This window comes from Aphis gossypii, chromosome 1 (assembly GCF_020184175.1).
Source record: "Aphis gossypii isolate Hap1 chromosome 1, ASM2018417v2, whole genome shotgun sequence".
In the NCBI taxonomy this organism is placed as follows: domain Eukaryota; kingdom Metazoa; phylum Arthropoda; class Insecta; order Hemiptera; family Aphididae; genus Aphis; species Aphis gossypii.
In genome coordinates this window covers 26831482-26848101 of record NC_065530.1, presented here as the reverse complement: position 1 = coordinate 26848101, position 16620 = coordinate 26831482, and the positions used below count along the sequence as shown (strand labels likewise).

General features: G+C 31.2%; 1 protein-coding gene across 1 annotated transcript in view; it reads right to left on the bottom strand.

Moving 5' to 3' along the window:
- Nucleotides 1-361: 361 nt before the first annotated feature.
- LOC114133081 (uncharacterized) overlaps nucleotides 362-16620 on the bottom strand; it is a 44414-nt gene continuing 28155 nt past the window's right edge. The window contains exons 3-4 of the mRNA XM_050197795.1: nucleotides 4388-4613; nucleotides 362-2221 (exon numbers count right to left, since the gene is read on the bottom strand). Coding sequence (XP_050053752.1) covers nucleotides 1561-2221; nucleotides 4388-4613 — 887 coding nt within the window. The 3' untranslated portion in view covers nucleotides 362-1560. The remainder of the gene's footprint in view (nucleotides 2222-4387; nucleotides 4614-16620) is intronic.

The following is a 16620-nucleotide window of genomic DNA, read 5'->3' as shown; positions in this document are numbered from 1 at the left end:
GCGTTTTTAACTGTGTAATTTAGTTTTTCAATATTTTTATAAAACAATTTACTTCAATACACATTCTCTTTTTAAATAAACTTTTAGATTTTGTATGATCGTTTTTTTTTTTTTTTTTTTATCAAACAATATATTAAAAACTCCTTCAACAAGGTATAATACATTTTTCGGTTGAAAAAAAACCGTTTTAAATGTCATCCACCTAAGCTGTGTCTGGATCGTTATACAACGGGCTTCGATATTAAATAAAACAAAACTACTAAATAATATAAAAAAAAAAAATAAACGGTTTTTAAACATTTTTAGTTTTAATTTATTTTTAAATCGCCATTTAAATGTATTATGACGTATTGTTATTTAAAAAAAAAAAAAAAAGAAGATTTAGTTGAAAAGAAAATTTGTCTGGTTTTTTCTCCACAGAAGAATTGATTTGGATAACCGTTTGTCTTTCTAAAGCAGACGCGATGAATACGAAACAAGGTATTAAGATGAGCTTATTATTGTTATTTATAATTACGTTTATGCAATTATAACGAGCGGAATCCGCTTTAGGAATCTGAGAGATTGTTATATTAGTCATACGATATAGGTAGTAGGAGGGAAACGGGGCACAAAAAACGGGACGAATGTGTACGAGAAGCAGCAGAAGGGGAGACTAAGTTTGACAGGCACACTCTCTGCTCTCAGATACGAAACGACCAATAGTATAATATAGAGGGGAAGCTTGGTATAGAATCTCTACTTGCAGCCTGCAGGCAATTATTGGTCGAAATAGATGTGATCTGAAGCACTACTCGTGAAATTTCAAATCTCAAAAATTTTGAGCGTTCCGGATTGGAAAGACGACAAAATCGTAGGAAATACTATGTTTTAATAGTTAACGATATGGCGATAATATTTAAATACCAATATAACTGCGGTCAGGTAAAAATACGGTTAAACAAGACTTTTAATCAAGTCGTCGGTTCAAAACGGTGAGGGGGGGTGGTTAGGTGATTAGTCGGTGTGTTGGGCAAACTACAGGAAGTTTACACTGTGCGCGTCACTATGTCGTCGTATAATTTACATCGTTTTCGCGGGGGTACTGAAAGCAAACGGCTCATAAACAACCGTTTTTGGTATATAATATTACGTGAAAAACGCAGTTTACTAAAAAACACGTCACCGACCGACTTTTTAAACGGCCGTACCTACAGCATTTCTGACACACCCGGTTATACGTATACTCGTATACCGTACTTTTTCAATGCGCGTTATGATGAAGTCGGTTTTCGGATTTGGCGCGTCGACAAACCGTTTGCTTTCGTTAACTCCGCAAAAACACGCGATTCATATTATTATAATGTATTACAATATTATGTTATTCGTCGTCGTCGTTGTCGTCGTCGTCGTCGTCGTCGTCGTAATATTAATAGGTAATAATGATGATGATGATAAAATTATTATAATATACTTTCACTAATACACCACACGACGGTTGGCGGTGGGCCGGGCGGGGTGGTGGCGAGGGGAGGGCGGCTGAGGAGTGGGCGAAAGGATCGCGCGACATCGTCGAGCGCCTCAACGTCGGTCGGCGGCGGCTGTGGCGGCGGCGGCGGCGACGACGACGAAGAAGGACGCGGCGGCGGTGGCGCTGGTGGCCGCGGACTCGGCGTCGTCCTGGCCGTCGGCGTCCTGGCCGTTCGAGGCGCCGTTCGCGCCGCGGTCGGCCCCGTAGCTGTCGGAGTCGTCGTCGTCGTCGGCCACCGACGAAGCGGAAGAAACGGCGGCGAACGGGTCGCCGGGCGGCGGCACGTCGTTGCGGTACTTGTAGGCCACCGACTTCCGGACGGCGTAGTAGCGGCCGGGCGGCCGGTCGGCTTTCCAGTAACCGTCGCCGGCACCGTCGCCGGGCACGCGCAACCGGCACTCCACGTCCACCGTGTTCCGCCGGCGGTGGTGCTGGTTGGGCTTCCGGTTCCGGTACTCCTCGGCGTCCTTGAGCGACACCACGCTGGTGGCGCGCACCGCGTACTTTTTGTACTCGGCGTCCCTGTTGCCGCTCCTGTACCGGTTGTTCCTGTACACCGACTTCGGTTTGGCGGTGGTCGTCGTGGTCGTCGTGGTCGCGGTCGTGGTCGACGGCGTCATCGTCGCGTTGTTGGCCGCCTGCACGCCGTCGTTGGTCTCGTCGTCGTCCCCGTCGTCCTCAGTGACCACCGACGTGACGGAATCCAGCGGCCTGTCCGGACAGAAATCAATGCACAATGTTAATATTACCACTTTAACGAAAAGATATAATAATATGTGTGTAGCGTCCTTATAGAAACAACTGAGTTGTTTTCTGCGTCTCTTTCCCGCTAGGCCACGAGTTTACGATCAAACGTTTTACAATCTGTTTCACAAAGTACAGAAATATTAATGAATATTTTGCGATCATATTTGACACTCGTGTTAAAAGTGACAATAGGACGTCTTTTTTATTTTTATACACTATAATAATATACGTTCATTCGTCCTTTTAAATCGTTGGTCGTTATCGCGCAATTGGGTTTATTATATACCTAGCGTATTGCTGTCACATCAAACAAACCGCAATCAGAGTGTACACTGTGTAGCAGGCCCAGATTGGCTTTCAGGCGAAATAATTTCTACACATTTTTTTTTTAGCAAATTTTTGATATACTTGAAATTATATACCACAGTATATGATTACAAGTATAGCGAGATGTCTTCATTACACCCGAAACTCGTGGGGTTTTCAGTTCTCATTAACCTGATCTATCGTATCAATAATCATAAAAAATTGTCATTAATTTTAAACGTGTTTGCGATCACGTGGACACGTGTATTTTTCGTTCTAAACACTACCCTCATAATTACAAAGTAGTTTAACCCACGTAATTGGTATTTTGTAATTGAATACGGTTTGGGTATGGGCGCAATGTGTGCAATATACCACCATGTTTATTTTGTTGCCGCCAAAGATAATAATCCGGGTAAAACGACAACAATGACTAACGAATCTACAGGACCACACGCACACACTCGCGCGCGAGTATTGTTTTATCTGCGTTTGAAGTCTGTTTGCACTAAATTTAATTCACTGGACTGAATATTCCACGTACAAAATATTGTTTTGCATAACGTCAAATAGTTAATAACGTTATTTCCTACGTCAGAGATAGCTGATATTGGATTGGATTATCCGTACCGTTCACCATTATCATCTGCGCTATTGTTGATCACACTATTATTTTGCCACACGTGTTGAAATATATTACGTTTAAATCGATTAACTTGTAAAATAAATTAATTATGTTTAGGTGGTAGATAAAATATTCACCTAAGCGATGACAAAATAATTACATTATGATTATCTGTTTTGTAATACAAAGCATATACTTCGACGAAATTAAACTTTATCCGAACGTTATTTAATGTTATTACGATAGTTTGTAACGATATCACATAATATAAAGAGTATGCTATATATTTGGAATGTTTTTTTTTCTTCGTCTTAGCTAAAAACTTTCTATATTGATGGACATTATTTTTTTTTTTTTTAAAACAACTTCTTACGGTACATCAAGACTATCCGATTTTTCCGATTTTCTACCTATTTTAGTAGGATGACTATTGTATGTATTAAATTTTACTTATGGACGTCACTGTTGTTGAAAAACTAAAAAAAACCTGCCCAATTTGGTATAGTTAGAATTGTAGAATATATTTAAACGGTGTTTTTTTTTCAGATAATTTTACTGTAAACGTAGTGTGTCCAATCTGCACATTAAAATAATACATATACAACATAAATGTATACAACACCATAGGTATATTATGACAATTAGATAAATACCCGCACAATATATGATTTCACTAAAACTCACAGATATATAAAACGCAGAACTAACGTGCGGTTGTTGATCGCATGATGACGACGACGGAGTTAAGTAAATTATAATATATAGGTATACATATAGGTACATTATCAATCGATTTGTTTTTTGGAAAATGGGAACCATTTATAACCAAAGAAATTCGTGACCTCAATCATAATTTTATAGTGCTTTTACCCATGGGTATACGAAATTTAATTATTTCTGGTGTTTGCAGCGAACGTCTGCGTCGCCGACGGGCACACGTGCTATTATTTTATTATAATCGCGGCAAAAGGATATGAGAGGAGCAAAAGGGCATGTAGAGCAATTGTGACAGAGTATTGGAGTGAGTGGGAGTAACTTTGTAGGTACCTCTTTTATTTAAAAAAAAAAACTTTTATCAAAAAAGAAGTCAAAAATGGCACAAACCAAAGCCACTCAAGTACCTAGAAATATAAGAGGAGAAATAATAGTATACCGCAGTGTGTGGTGTGTATATATATGTATATAGATAATATACTTACACTCCGTTCACCCAAATGCTCATGGACGGTTCGGGATGCATGCCGGCGGCGTAACACGTGATGTTGATTTCGGTCGGCCAATTTTTCGGGCCAGTCGGTGCAGCGCTGCTGCTTGTCGGCGGCGTCAGAGTTGTGAAATTCACGTCGCCACCACTGCCCTCCGCAATATCATCCTCGTCGTCGTCGTCGTTATCGTCGACGGATATTTTGAAAATCCGCTCCGGTGCTATAAAAAACAATAATAATATTGAACAAAATAAAACAACTATAAATCCAATTCGTATATTTTAAAATACTGAGGTTTTTCATTACATGTTATAAATATTAAATTAGATTCAGAAAAAAAAATGAATTTCTCCTCATTTTCTGAAAATTGTCAATCAAATAGTTTTTTTTTTTTTTTTAATAAATTTTAATATACTTGAAATATATTGGAATTTAACGTTTATATTCATCGGTAATTGACGTTATTTGCCAACAAAATATGTGGAAATGATTGAGGTTTTTAGAGATGGGAAATTTTGATGAGATAATAACAAACTTAACTGGATAAGGGATATATATGAATTATGATTAGACTGTCTGTCTGTGATTGAACGAGTCGGGTTCAGGTCTATATAATATGCGCAAAAACACTGATCGAATTCTAATTTCTCAGATAATATCACTACCTATAAGGGTACTGCGCTGTCATTGCAAGACAATAAAATATGATAATTGCAATAATAAAGTTGTATTTGTAACTATAAACTGTCAGGTTGTATAATAGCAAATGCCACAGAAATTATTCTAATAAAAACAAATAAGTTAAAACACAATACGATACTAAAACATTATTTTAAAAATAAAAAAAATTCTTCATCATGTGTCAATTAAAATGATTGAAAAAAAATATTTAAAAAAATATTTTTGTGATAACAAAATATTTAAAAAAAAATTTAATGTAATATTTTTGTATAATGTGTAGATAATATATTACTCACCCCCTACCTCTTCAAAAAAGCCCAAGTATAAATTTATCATCATTCAGTATTATTTATCTTAGTAAGGTAAGTGTACTAAAAATTTAAAAAAAAATCATAATTTGAATAAATGTATAGTTAAAGCATAAAATACAGGATTGAGCGTATTTGGTAGAATACCCAGTGGTTTATACTTGACGTAAAAAGTGTTATTTATATAATATTATGTATAAGAAATTGTCTCTCGTGGCATAAGCTCCGTGGTAAAATATAAAGTCTCCAAATCCGAACGTAGGTAGGAAATGTATCTATGTAAATGGTATGGATATGTATTTTTTAGATATTTCAGTGAAATATAAATGTATACATGATTATAATATTATATTATATAATATATTGAATGACAACAACAGAATGTTCTAAAATGCAGTAAGACATAACAATAATAATAATATATTCTATAGTGGAAAAAGCACTCCCTCGTGTTATACCGTGCACGCACTGCTTGTTCATTGAATATTGTTTCGGTTTTTAATTTTCATTTATTTACGTAATTATCTATGTATTAAAAGAGAATTCTCATATGTGAATATCATAAAGCCATGAACAGAAATTTAATTATACATGTATTATAATATTGTTGCATATTCAATATGCCAATATGCAATATTATACGTAAGTAATAAGTGTATATGTAGGTACACAAACTATAATAATTATAAACTATGTATAATATGTATATGTATATAGTTTTTATACGGTTTCAGTGTTTTTTACAGTCAAATAAATGTTATATATTCTATTTTATGCACACATAATTTTCGAACTTTCGATAGGTACTATGCTAAAGCAATGACGATAAAAATTTCAAAAATAACATAAAAATATGCTCTTGAATATGAAGTAGGTATCTAAATTAAAATAGGCATGTTTACTTAATTTATTCATTTTTATTTGACGGTATTTCGCCAATAGCTCCATAATAAATTGTAAATTTAACATTTTTCAAAAATAATACAATATGATATGTTTATTCGCTCTATCTTAAAGGTATATTGAAAAAATAAACAATAACAAAATAACGTTATGGTTTTATCTTTACCTGCACTATTTGCATACTTAAACCAATTATATATATATATAGCAGTACCTATTCTGCTATTTACTAGCTATCGTGTTATATAAACGTGGAGGTCCGTTGTTTTTTTAGCATTTTGTATATTACGTCGAAAGAAAGAGAGAAAGGAGTGTTTCTGCTACGCACCGTAACCGATAGGGATGGGTTGTGAAAACAATATATTTCTTACGGTATTGTTGTACACGGAACGCATATTATACGAAGGAAAAAAACGTAGTTTAAAAACAGCTGAACAAAAATAAATAAAAAATAAAACACATCAAGTGACCAGAGGAAATTATACAGATCGGTATACGATATATCTGAGTCGGCTACAGGTCAGTGTATGGTGTTATGTGATTTATGTAATTTCATAGTAAGCAAGCAATAACAGCTGCGAGTCTAGAAAGTTTGGAGACACTAAATTTTCCATGTAAAATCGACCCGCAATAGTACTTAGCAGTAGTCGTAGGTATACATGACTGTAGTTTTATGTAAATATATACAGATATTTACATAAAACAAATGGTTAATTAAATTAATTAATTGCGTCGTGTTATCACGAATAGATACGCGTATATGCGCGATCGACCAGGCTACCGTATACGAATAATCTTGAGTTTCCAAACTTTCTAGACTGATCCACCATCCACGCTGTACAATGCGTTTATACACCAATGTATATTTATGTATTTACACTAGGTGTACTCTTAATGGTATATATAATATAATAGAATCTATATAAAGTAACGGCGGCTTAGAAGTTACGATCTGAGTTCTGCACTCAAACCGAGGAAATGAAATATACATGTATCGCGAATATAAGTGTGTGAGTGTGTATATGTGTGTGTGTATTTGTACTGTATACACAAGACCCCAGGGGTTATATATATGCACATGACAACGCCAGACATTTTCCTTGAAACGTTTTCCGATGTGTTACAGCCGCTTATGCGATCCTATTTCATCTCGAGGACGTAACTAGATAAACTGAACTATTGGACTACACTATATATACCATGGTATGTATTATAAATTATACAAATATATAACATTATTTTTGCTTGAGCAGCGGTGAAAGGTTGTCATACGAATATGCGATTATAGTATAGATCTCTAAATTTTAGATGGTCGTTGTAAATCTATAAAGTCCCTTTAAAAATACCTAAAAATGTAAATGTGTGTATAGTGTTAGTGTAAAGGTACTTAGAAAATGTATAGTGAACCAGTTTTTATGATTTTTAAATCATATACGTAATGCCACACAATTAATATATTATTATCTGTGTATGACTGTTAATAATTTATATTATACGTTTTAAAAACTCAATAATAAAATGTTAATACCTACCTATACATAAAACTCAATTAATTTTGTTAGCGTAGTGAATTCTATGTAGAACGCTATCGATTTAAAGAAAAAACTAAGGAAGTCACTTTGCTTTACAGTAAATTTCAATTTCCAATAGTGCCTCATCATAGATGAAATAGATGATAGATGATGTAGATCACTATAATTAGTTGAGTTAAATTTGAATTCAATCATAAATAATTGCATATGAAAACACAAAACACATATATAAAAATAATATTTACAATTACAAATGTTCATAAATTTCTCAAAAAGAATCATTACTATAAAAATGTTTTAATAATATTATACATAAAATACTATGATGCTAAAATACATAAATATTCTCACTGTTTGAATAATTGAAGCAAAATAGAAGAGGGGATACAAAAATATAAATAATTATGTTTAAATGGGCACTAGATTCTTCTCCAATTCAAGTACTGAAAAGTACTGAAGGTGGTGAAAATGTTGTCTTTGCAAATATTCATTTTTTAATAACTTTAAAAAAAATGTATACATAATATACATTTTATTGAAAACTGGTTTTACATATATATTTTACATCTTAAGTATCGATAAAATCCGAAATTCTACGATTAACTAACTTGTACAAAATTGGAGATAAGTAGATTTTTACTACACGATCGAAAAGTCACGTATAAAACATATAATATCATTAAAAACCTAACACATTCATCGCTCGTTTAGAATCTAAAATATTGTTGATTCGCCAGTTTATCGAAAAATTACCTGCAGAAAATTAATATTAAAGAATGAATTCGCGTCAACTGACGAACAACCGGATGAAAGATAAATTAAACTATAACATCCTTTGTTTTGTAGGCCAATCACTATACAGTTTGACTATAAGCTGCAGTAATGCTGTAAACTATCTATAAATTACTAACAGTTGCGTTCTAAAAACGATTCCAGTTTGCGGTTTATTTCGATTTTCCTATTCAATAAGCATTTAGAAAATTTTAAATTACATTATTCTTTTTCTAAATTTAGATTTTATTTTATTCATGAATTATTTTAGTTAAGCAATATGGTTACACATTACATTAAACGTGAGTTTTGTCCTCAAATTTAACTTAAATTTGGTCAATTTATAGTATTATTAAAATTATTTGAAATTATGATATCAGAAGTTGAACATTTATTTCGAGTCAAAAGCAAACATTACTTTCCATGACATTTAATTAACACTCTGAAATAATAATTAAAAATGCATCGTCATTTATTGCGAAACTAATATAATATGTATATATTATATATTAATAAATGTTTTAATATTATTTGAAATTCCGTTCGCTCTAAAAATGATGCTTCAGTGGCTGACAGATAAAGTATGAAGTCAACATTTATTTTAAAATAATCTAAAAGGAACGAAATATGATAGAAGCATTGTACATTCGTATTTAATTTCTGCGATTCTATTTAATCATTCATACAAATATATAAATAATAAATATATATATATATAATGTATAATACAACGCACATTGCAGAGGTGAGTACAATTTCCCAAGGCCACTTGAAAACTTTGTTATTGCATTTAAATTATATTTATTTTATTACTCTACGCATGAATTAATTAAAACAAAAATCGTCCTTTTATAATACTGAATTTTGGAACAAGAACTGTTTGATTCAGATCGGGTAGTGCGTTATAAAATATTGAAGCGCACCTAGATTATTTTGTTTTCCATAAGTACAATTTTTCCAGCAGTAGCTTATAAATTATTATAAGCTTATAAGTTATAATCATAACATAATTATTTTATTATCGCCTGTTATTAATAATATAACGCATCATATTATAGTATATTATACGATATAATCTATAAATACATATAAATTTGATTAAATGAAAAATAATTAATATACAGAGTGATTCGTGAAGTATGACTCGCCTCCATTATTCTTTTTACAATGAATTCATTCAAATTCTGATTACTAGAATATTTTTAAATATAATTTAAAACTAAATTTTCAAATTTTTATGATTTTCTAACTGATTAGGGAGTATCTCATGTCATTAAAAACTTAAAAAACTTCTAATTTTCAAATGAAAATCTCTCTTTTTATCGTAAATTATTCAGTGAATAATTTTTATGAAAATATTGGTATACTTAATTCTAAATTCAAACGAGTAGTTTCTCAATTATAAAATGGTTTATATTAAGAAAATAATTTTCCTTACAAAAACATAAAATCGATATAATATTGGATAAAATAATTATTACACGCTAAGACCTTTTAAAAAAAATTATGAACGTTGATGAATTTTAATGGAACGAAAATTTTCAAATAATCGCATGGACTCCGCCGTCTTTCAAATCCATTAACCTTAATTCACTGAATTAAATAACTGAAAAACGACTCGTATAAATTTTAATTTTGATACTACACAATTTTTAGAAACATATATCTGTAAATAATATTTACGGTAGACAATGGATAGAGAGTAGGTAGTAGGTACTCATTATAAAAACAAAAGTTTGTATCGCCGCACAGGACACTCATCTCGAGTAGGTAGTTCAAGTATATTTACATTAGCGAGTATATTTGAAATTTCCCAAAGTAAAATTTTGAATAACTGCATTGTTATCGGAGAAAAATAAATAAACAGGTGAGCGTGCTCGGTGAATCGCCCTGTATGTATGACGTGTATAAATCAACCTGAAGCGATACGACCGATCGATTTGTATCTGCGCGTTGAGATGACATCATATTATAATGTACGTATTTTCGTCGCGCACAATTATTACGCGCCACCGGATTTGGAAAAATTCGCGCGACGCGGCAGCTGTGCTGGACCGCTGCAGCCTAGCCTACATACAGATCGTCAGACTTAGACACGTTGTACGCATAAATACGAGTTTTTATAAAATATATTACGAGTATATTATATCGTATACGCTCACATAATGAGCGTAAAATGCAAAATATAACGATATAATATTACGTTCCTACTCATCCTCGTCGTCGTCGTCGTCGTCCATCGATTCGTTTACATCTTAAACCTTTGTGCCGCCGTTACGCGTCGTATATTTTACGCTTTGTGTACACGTCTGCGCGTCCTAAATAATAATAATAATATAATATTATTATAATATTATAATCTAAGCCATTTTATTTATATGCGTGCCGACCGCGAGAACAATAATTGATAGAGATCAATACGGCGCGACGACGCATTGAGTCCGCACGTCGCGCGTCGTCTCCACGGCTTCGTTCGCGGTTTCTACATTATTATTATTATTATTACTGTTATTATTATTATTATTATACGTATAAACTAAAACTACGCACAAAGAGAAACTGCACTACTCACTATTATTATAAATTGTACATTTTCAAGTGTTTGGAACATGTGCACGAAAACTTTGACAAAGACGCGCGTTCCACGCTTTTCGCGGAACACAAAAATGTAAATTTTGAAAATCTGCTTTTACCGCGAACGAATTTCAACACGAGAATTTATTCAACGCGTGACTTACGATAACATATTATTTAATTGTATGTGTGTGTCTGCTCACTAAAAAAATAAAGGCACACGTACGACCGTGTGGATACATGTGTTTTATATACAGTTCCTATATTAGATATTCGTGAACGCTGTAAATCTGTGGTGGGTTGTTTAAAAATTATATTACCATAGAAATCGTATGCGTATATTGTTATTTATATATTAAATTAAGGATATTGTAAGTAGTTTAATTTATTGTTTATGTATACGCTTTCCGTTCACGTCGCGCGTGCGGCATATTTAATTAACCTGTCTTCTACAAACTTCGCTTAAACTTTATATTGGCTGATTATTTTAAAAAATCCAATTACTCTTTTAAAACAATATATTCAATAGAAGTTTATTCTGAATTTTGATTTTTTCACCAAACGAGATGAATAGAAGGGTACACATTATTAAAACTTTTACACAAGCAGTATGTCATAAAATTTTACCTTTTCCCCTTATCACGACATAATAATATAATAGTATAAAACCACGTACCTAAAGATATCACTCGTATATTATATAGAAATTATAAGCACTATACGTTCGTGTTGTGAACATGGGTATTTAAAATTAAAATTATGCACCTATATTACCTTTTACAATAATTTACAAAATTATTAATTTTTAAGTTGAAAATCTAGAAACGAGAAAGTAAAGAAATCGTGTTTAACAACAAATAGATGTTGTATTGTTTAAAAGTACTGTTATGGGTTTAGAAAAAGTATATTACTAAAAATTCATAGAAAATTGACGCGACCAAGTAAAATCAATCAAAAACTAAAAATTTTGATATTGAAAATCGTGATTGTATTATTTGACGCACCGCACCTAATAAACATATACCTAGTTAATAGAAACAATTGATGAAAGTGTATGGCGTTCACTTAAATTGTTTTTTCACTTTTCCTTTTTACGATTATTATTTAATTTACAATGCCCATTGTTACAAATTCTAGAATCATATTATAGTTTAATTGTAACAATGTGATATATGTAACAAACATAAGATTTTATTATTATTTAAATTAATGTCAAAAGATATGTTCATACTTTCAGTATAGTATCTAAGTATCTAAGTGATGTACAATAGTAAATAAGTTAACAGAATTCATGACTGCAATATAAAGAGCTATTATTAGAAATTAATCTTTTAAACTAATTTTAAACCAAATGTTAGGCCCCTTAAAAGATTTTTAGTCAACCCCCCACTGTGGACACACGTTATACATTACGTATATACATATATCATGAAATATCATACATCTTTCAATCTTTCGAGTGTATTATCCATAAACAAAACCGTTTGATAATTTAGTTTCAGTTTAAAAACCACACGGACAGAATATTCTATTTATTTTTTTACATCTATCAAATTTGTTGGCACACCAAAATAATATTATCATGTTCATAAAAATAATCCGACAAAACGCAGATACCTAAAAATTGTCTAATTTTCGTTAAAAACGAATAGTTGCTTAAATAGGTTTATTATATTATAATATTTTGTTCATGATTTTTTTTAACTGGGAAATTCTAAAAATGGTTCTTCTCGAATACCTACAATCATGTGTTCAGTTTTTAATGTATTTACCTATGTATCAAGTAAAACTTTTTCTGAAATTTTACTACCTCAAAAAATGTCAGGCGAATAAAATGGCATGTAATTGTAAAATCCAATACTATATATATACTCATCCAACTCAGAATCAAAGTTTAAACTATCCAGAACTTTTATTATAAAATTATAAAAATGTTTTTGTAGGTTATAAATATCGCATACTATTTAAAATATAAAATTCTTAGTTTGGCAAACTCGTATCGTTGGTTTCATTCATTTCGTCCACTTCAAACAATTTAAATCTATGAACAATAATAATATTATGTTATGTCTAATACATTATCCTAAACCAAAAAAAATCCGACGAATCAGTGTTTCATTTTGAATATCTTCGATACCGTATAGTGTCATGTTGTAGATAATTATGTAAGTAGTGCATTGCGGTGGATGGTTATAAAAAAAAAAAACTGAATGTTTTTTCAAATGATTTATGTGTGGTATTAATAATATGGGTATGCGTGTATACATCATTGCAGTAATTAGGTTACTTTATGTGTGTAGGTATGTATACTGATGTACTTTGATCTGTGTGTGTGTGTGTGTGTGTGTGTGTGTGTGTGTGTGTGTGTGTGTGTGTGTGTGTGTGTGTGTGTGTGTGTGTGTGTGTGTCATTCATACAATCATTAAAAAATATGTCAAATATTCAGATCGAATAAAACGTGACGAAAGTGTGATAATTATTTTCTTTTTTTCGAATTTTTTTTTCTTTTATTTTCTTGACCGCGAGTTCTATTATATTATATTGTCCGGCGCCGGCGACAGTTTTCCCTCCCTCTTTTCCTCCTACAACAACAATTGCATGCTCACAGCAAACAACATTATTTCGTATATACATGTATAATATATATAATATAAATACAATGTCCCCGTATACATGAAAATAATAATAATCATCCAATAAACGATGTGTTTAAACTCGTGAGCAGCCCACACGCTGGGACACGAAAAATAAACACGGGGAGGCGACGATGAAGTTTTAATAATAATAATGATAATAACGATAAATAACAATAATAATACGGCCATCGTCGTAGTTTGCACATATTGTATATTATATACATATATATTGCTAGTACAACGTTTATACGTACATCTATCATTATTTTTTTAAGTTGAGGGTTTTATTGAATGGCGTGCTTTATCGAATAATATAATAATACGGATATATTATATTGTATTTTGAGTTTATTTTTAGGGCCGACAAAATGTAATTACACAAGCCGAACGCAGCAGTATTGACCGTACTGGTATTCGTACTGTATATAATATGGCTGGGGGGTAAATTATATGTTTTAAAAATATAATTCGATCTAATTCGGATGACATTGTGTGTAACTAGGATATTTATGTTTTTTTTTTTTAAACACGACATTTGCTCGTTTTCTCAGTCTATTACTATGGAGTGAAACTACTTTTATTATTTTTTTGATTTTATACAATATTTTTAATTTCAGCTATTATTTTTACTTACATATTGAAGCAAAATATTATTATAATTAAAAATTATTAGACTGAGTATTCAAAATCAAAATAATACAACTAATTAAGTCATGAAGCTGTACGATAGTCTGTGAATATTGTAATAGTGCTACGTCACTATTAAACTCTGCTCGTATTATGACTGTTTGACATTTTTTTAACAGTTTCCAAAAATTATAAGGCCATTATAACAGCTTTATTCGTGAACAATTCAAAAATGGTAAATCAATTGAAAATGTCTTTTAAAAAAAATAGATATAACATTATATAAATTCGAACTATATATATAAAAGTGTTTAATTTTGATAATTCAAATGTAGACTGCTATTTAATATAATTATAGTTTATTTAATTATATGTCAAAGCCAATACTACCTATCATATGCATGTTGCTTACGATGACGACCGACAGTGACAGTCGCACGCGCTGGTGTATAGTATATCTGAAATATATATATATATAGCAACAGACTATAGATAGGCGTAATGTTATAACAATAATTACAATACCTGCCTACGCGTACAAGCGCGTTCGGTCATGATTTTCAATCGCAGCGAATTGTATTATTACATATTTATTATTTGTATTTTTTTTTTTTAATTTAGGGCATTTAGGCCATCAGAATTCTTAAGAAGTAGTCCGTTGCGGTGGACATCGCGAGGATATAAAATTCATTACATTATATATAATAATATTATGTTTTTAATTTTTTTTTTTTATCGCGCGCATTCTCATTATTCAGGACATACATATACTGGCTGTCGTTATTATATTTTTAACGCGCAAATGAGACTACCGCCGTTACGATAATAATAATTTTCGTTCGGTGTTGATTTTTTAGTTTTTTTTTTTTTTAAGATACTTATCAAAAAATAAACATGAAATGTATATAATATTACGGATTAAATTTTAATGAATAATAATGCTTGCATGCTCCACAATTACAATATATAGGTATTATATTGTTACTACTTATTGAAGGCTCGAGTTTTTTTTTTTACTTCTCTCGCATATCAGCAAGATAATCCGCAAATAAAATAGAATTATTATTTATTATGCATATTATAATATTATAGTACACGCGTATATATAGTTATGCGAACCGTTTAATAATTTCGTTTACCATAATATAAAATCCACATAAAATTCGATTATTTAAAAAAAAAAACATTTTACGATAAATTGTTTTTTATATTGTATATAGTTGTGTTATATAGGTTAGGTAATAGGTACACTACAAACAAGATTTCAAATTATTTTTAATTAAAACTTACCACACAACGATAATTTTGTTGTACATTATGTTATACTATGTTAACATTTATAAATAAAAATGAATAATAAAATATTAAAATACTCTATACTGCTGGCATAATTTAACAAAAAATAAAAATAAAACATTTTATTGTTCATTGTAGTAATTGAAAGTATAAATTTTTTTCACTCGAATAAATAAATAATATCATTAAAAGTTGTTTCATATATTTGAAAATAATAAATTATGTTTATAATTTCAACCAATATCGTTACGGTTGCTCGTTAAACAGAATGTGTGCATATTTTAATAGTTTTGAAGTGCTTGGGCTTCCGGTCGCTGAATACTAGTATGACCCTCTCAACATGTGTGCATTAGGGAACAGGAAATTATACTCGAAACTAAACGGCTAAAAACCACTGATAATGATTCGTACAATATTCTGGAGTAAAAATGTAAAATTTAAACAAAAAAACTAACCTAAATCGGTTGAAATAAATATACCCAATTAGGTTTATACAACAATATTTCAAACAATTTGATACGTGCATAGACATATATTTATTTTACAAAACAATAATGATGGACATATTATATTGTATTATATTATATTTCATTTCATGGAACGCATAAACATAACATTTAGATCAAATTCCGTTTTTGGTTTTTTATTACCATTATTTTCTTTAGAACAACATATCCTAGTATTACATGGTCTACAACAACTATTATTATAATAACCCTTTTCGATTCGATGCTCTAGGTAGGTGCACATCACGTTTTGTTATTGTTTTACTTTTCATTTTATTATAATTCTTTTTTTTTTTTTTTGGTATAACTATGTAATAACGGCAACTCCATTGAAAATTGACGATACGCTTTACATGTTTACATTGTTCATCAATAAATTATTTGAAATTAAAA